Genomic DNA, 5,314 nt, shown 5'->3' with positions numbered 1-5,314 from the left:
ATTTAAATTTATTTTTATAAAGATAAGATAGTAATCAATTAATAAAATATAATCAAAATACACTTTTGTCGAAGTATTCTTTGTACGAATTTTATACATTAAATAAAATATACCTTTTTCTTGAAAATATTAACAAATGAAATACTTGAGTCAATATTATCAAAATAATAATATTATTACTCGGATTAACTTACTTAATAACCCCAATCAGCTTAATAAACTTATAATTAAGCTTTATTAAATGTAGCCTATTTCATGAGATGTGACTTAAACACAAGAGTAATGGAGCACATTGAATAAGAGTTGAAGAGGAAATAAAGTAGTTTTATGATTATGTTGAGATGCCTTGTTAAAAAGTGTTGCCTTGATCGAGCATTAACATCAGCAGCAGAAGTAGCATTAGGGTTGTTGTGCTGACAGAAGGTTGTTTGAAGGGTTTGCTCGAACGAGCAATTATGTGGCTCAAACGAGTAGGTTGCTTAAGCGTTTTTGTCATATGCTAGAAATTAGGTGTTAAGTTGCAATTTTAAGGGTTTTTAAGCGTTTTTGTCAATTTCGCGCGTAAAGTAGCTCAAACTTTGTTTGTTTTGCACGAAACTTGGCACACAACACTATTTGGTATATATTATTGTGTAGAAGTTGTTAGAATTTAAAATCATAGTCATATTCTAGAATTTACGTGTTAAGTTGCGATTTTATGCGTTTTTAACCGTTTTTGACACTAACATCTATTTTCTCTTAGTGCTTTCAACAACCTTCTTCCGTTGACTGCGGCCACTACGCGCTGAAGTTTATGGACGATATTATAAATTCCGTGAAGGACTTTGAAGTCGAAAATATAGATGCTGTAAGTATTTGTTACGTTCTTAATTAAATATATTATTGGTAAAATCTAATGTTAATATTAATCTTTTATTTTAATATTATATATAGGTTTTAAACGACATTGCGAGGGAAACACGCCCTTTGAGAAGTGAAGAGATGCGCGAATTAAAAGACAAGATTGCCGTGCATCTTGCTAATATTTGTCCTTGATAAATTGTAATTATAGTAGATTATTTTTTATACTTTAATGTATATATATATATATATATATATATATATATATATATATATATATATATATATATATATATATATGTATATATATATATATATATATATATATATATATATATATATATATATATATATATATATATATATATATATATATATATATATATATATGTACGTAATATTATATTATATATACGAGCGAGAGTTTATTATTACTATTGCATTATCATAATGTTGATTAATGTGATTATCATTGGATTAATCACTGTTATTACATTGTATTATTATTGCATTATTATAAAGATAAAACAGAAAAAGCAAAAAAAACAAAAGAGGTAGTTGCTGCGGTTTTTGCCCATAACCGCAGCAAATAAAGAGTGTTATTTGCTGCGGTTTTAGCCCATGACCGCAGCAAATAACACTCTTTATTTGCTTCGGTTTTTACCAATGACCGCAGCAAATAAGTCTCATATTTGCTGCGGTTTTGAACCGCAACAATTAAAGTACGACATTTGCTGCTATCACAATTGCTGGGGGCCAAAACCGCAGCAAATAATGGCAAAAAAACCGCAGCAAATGATGTTTTTTCCACTAGTGCTTGAACCTGCTTTGGATGTTTTTTTTTCCGTCTCTTGAACTCCTTGAAGATGGTTATTATGTATTTAAACTTAACTTTAGCTAGGAATAGAATCTTATTTAATGCAATTATCTAATTATTTTAAAATTAATTTTTAACACAATAAATGTAAATGATCTCACAATAAAATTATCTCATTTAAAAATTTATAAATAAAAAAACCCATTTACACTTTAAACACCAAAATATTCATTATACTCCGTATCCATACACATACATACATAAGCACACAATAGTACTTACATATATATATACCATCAACATTACATCTTCTTTTCTCACAATATTCTTTACTCACAAAGCATAATTCATCTAATAACAAAAGACAAATAAAAACAACATTTGACATTTTTCTTTCCAAAACACAAAACATAAAAAAAATTTCCCACCTAATTTTTTATTAGTAAAAGCATTATAATAAGATATAATAATTAATCAAGTAAATCCTTAATTAATTAATACATCTTTAATCATGATCCTTCTTTTCCTCAGTCTCACTCTTGGAATGAAATCCAGGTATCTTCTCTTTGATCTTGTCTAAGAACCCTTTCTTCTCCTTATCTCCTTCGGCGCACGGCTCGGTTGGCGGCGCAGCTGGAGCCGCCGTGTCATGTTCGTCGGGCTTGTGATTCTTGTGCTGACCTGGCATTTTCTCTTTGATTTTGTCAAGTAAACCACCTTTCTTCTCTTCTGTCTCTTGGTGGTGGTGATCAGGTGCAGGGTACGATGGTGGAGTAGAGTACACATTCTCTTCCACGTGGACATTTTCTATGGGTACATTAGTGTCATGATCATGATGTAATTTCTCTTCCAACTTCTCCTTCAAGCCCGCTTTCTTCTTCTCTTTTCTTTCTTTTCTTCTTTTCTTTTTTTCTTCATCGTCTCCTTCCTCATCAGACTACACAATAAAAATCACATTAACTATTAATTTATATTAAAAATTGGGTACAAAAATTATTTTGCTATAATAACAAAAGAAAATTTAATATAGATAATCATTTTTTAATTTTTAACTTCCCGATAATACAGAAAACCAATATGAAATAGATTCAAGGATCATTATATAATCATTATCTCGTATAAAAGTTAAAGAAAATTAACAACAAATTTTACGTGCAACTACATATAAATATACATATGATATAAATAGCTTTATTTTCCTCTATTATAATTTAAAATAAAAAATTATAAATTTTTAGTTCGATCAAAATAATATAATAAAATATATAAATGCCACACGCTTAATTCTAAGCATTCGTATTAATAAACCACTAAATAAAATATTACAAGCTAGTTGAATTGCACTAGGTAGGGTTTTTTCGTTTATAATTAAATTAAAGTCAATTTTTTATCATTAGCAATTCAATATTCCGGTCAAAAATACAATTTGGGTGAGCAAAATGACAAATAATCTAAATTAAGTATCTTTTAAAGAGAGGACTATAAATAAAGAAGAATATAAGTAATCTAAATATACTACGCTAGGCAAAAACAAAAAATACTATGCTATACATTAGATCAAAATTGATTATTTTAATGAACAAAAGATACTTACCGAGCTTGAGCTAGAACTATCATGATGGAGTTTCTCAAGGAGTCCACCATGTTTCTTTTCCTCTTTCTTACACTCGGGTTCAGACACGTGAATTTTCTCGACACCAGAGGTGATAACTTCAGCCTCCGATGTCTTACAGCCCTCAGCAGTATCCTCCTTTTTCTTCATGAAATCAAACAATCCACGATCAGTAGCTTCTACTGAAGCGGGTGTCTCGTTAATCCTTTCATCAGCCATATTTCTTGATACTTAACAAATTATGATACTTGCAAATCAACCCAAATAATAACACTCCAACAATCAAATGTTTATATTGAATGATTTGATGTTGAATAGTATGAGAATTAAAAGGGGTATAAATAGTAGAGTATTGAATGGGGTTTGTGTGGAAATGAAGTGATTCGATCTTCTCGTGGCTTTTGCTTTGCTTAGGCTGTTTGCTTGCTTTTCGGTGTGGTGGGGTGTAACGGGTTTTATAACGTTTCATTTTAACGCGGTTTTAACACGAGGATATTATTTGTTTTTCCTTTTTATTTTTTTCTTTTTATTTAATGATTATTTTTATTTTTATTAGTGGACAAAAAAGAATTCATCTGAATCCTGTAATCTACGTAGTCACCTGATCATTTTGTCTTGAAATTGGAAATATATATATATATATATATATATATATATATATATGTATATATATATATATATAGGGTCGCGTTCAGGTGAAAACCAAGGTTCTGTGCGAACCGTGAGAATCAAAAAATGTGTTATCTTTTTACAGAAAATGTGCTACTTTCACGTAAAAACTGTGTTACTTTTATTTTTTTAAAAATCTGGCAGTTTTTACCAAAAAACTGTAATTGTCTGGAAAAATAATACAAATCCAAAGTAACACGTTTTTCTGAAAAAAGTAACACCTTTTTATATAAAAAGTAACACCTTTTTATGGTTTTCACGGTTCTCATATATAGATAGTTTTCACCTGAACTTCTCCCTCTCTCTCTCTATATATATATATATATATATATATATAAAATATTATTTTATTAAAGATAATGGTATATATACAATTCTTAGAGGCTAGGATGTATTATATATAAGAAGTATAGGTAAAATTGTTGGTGAAATGAAAGTATTTATTGTGTACAATTATAATATCTGGTGAAAAATTTTATTTGGTAAAAAATTACACACTAAAATAGATTTGTTTTTTATTTGGCTAGCTTTTGAGAAATAATGTATTTTGTGGCTTTTGACAAAAAAAAAAAGTTTTGAAAAATGACTTCTTGTAGATAGTTTTTGACAACTTTTTTCCTAGAAAATAAATTTAATTTTTATTTATAGCTCTTAAGACTATATATATATATATTTTTTTTTTATTGATTATTATTCTTATTTTTATTATTGTTACTATTATATAATACTTCAGAGATGAAGTTAGACATGTATAATTAATGTGTCTGATTATACATGACTTCTAAATTGAGGAGTTTAAAATATTATTTTACAATAGTTTTGTTTAAGTTTATTTATATTTAGTTTTAAGCTTAATTTTTTTAAAAAAATTTAAAAATAATACTGTATGTTATATTTTGACCTTTAACCAATGATAGAAAACATCATATAAATAAAATATTTCTCATATACAATTTTTAAAAATTATTTTAAATTTTATTTGAAAACATGTATTTAGATGAATTTAATGAATATTTTTCAAAAATTTTAAAATGTTTTGTCTTTATGATCCTTGTCTTCGTGAGCTTGTCTATTACTCAACCCTCATTTCATTGTCAATAACTAGTTCCACAGTTCCACGTACTAATTAGCCTTAAAAATTTCTGGAGTTATCCAGAATTTTAGTCATCATGAAGTGTTACAATTAGGATTATTTAGCATTATTTTGTATTATTTGTTACTCCCTCCACACCAATATAATTGTCACATTTTTTTATTTGGCAAAATCATATCAATTGTCATATTTCTATTTTTATCAATTTTTTTTTACCTAAATATCCTTAGTTCACACAAGTAATTACGAATATATCCCATATACCTTACTTACCCAACTACCC

General features: G+C 27.6%; 1 protein-coding gene across 1 annotated transcript; it reads right to left on the bottom strand.

Moving 5' to 3' along the window:
• Positions 1 to 1,861: 1,861 nt before the first annotated feature.
• Positions 1,862 to 3,710, bottom strand: LOC130810272 (phosphoprotein ECPP44-like). The gene is made up of 2 exons (XM_057676265.1): positions 3,252 to 3,710; positions 1,862 to 2,594 (listed from the first exon to the last, which is right to left on the bottom strand). Exons 1-2 carry the CDS (start codon positions 3,486 to 3,488, stop codon positions 2,163 to 2,165), a joined length of 669 nt encoding a protein of 222 aa, XP_057532248.1. The 5' UTR covers positions 3,489 to 3,710; the 3' UTR covers positions 1,862 to 2,162.
• Positions 3,711 to 5,314: the final 1,604 nt, after the last annotated feature.

The sequence above is a fragment of the Amaranthus tricolor genome, chromosome 4 (genome assembly GCF_026212465.1).
Source record: "Amaranthus tricolor cultivar Red isolate AtriRed21 chromosome 4, ASM2621246v1, whole genome shotgun sequence".
NCBI lineage: Eukaryota > Viridiplantae > Streptophyta > Magnoliopsida > Caryophyllales > Amaranthaceae > Amaranthus > Amaranthus tricolor.
This window is presented reverse-complemented; position numbering and strand designations above follow the sequence as displayed.

What these genes read in the sequence shown, in the direction of transcription:
- LOC130810272 (XM_057676265.1), bottom strand. Translation starts at nt 3,488, where the DNA reads ATGGCTGATGAAAGGATTAACGAGACACCCGCTTCAGTAGAAGCTACT. An exon ending in ATAGTTCTAGCTCAAGCTCG is followed by an intron (nt 2,595 to 3,251) that starts GTAAGTATCTTT and finishes TTTATTGTGTAG; the next exon opens with TCTGATGAGGAAGGAGACGA.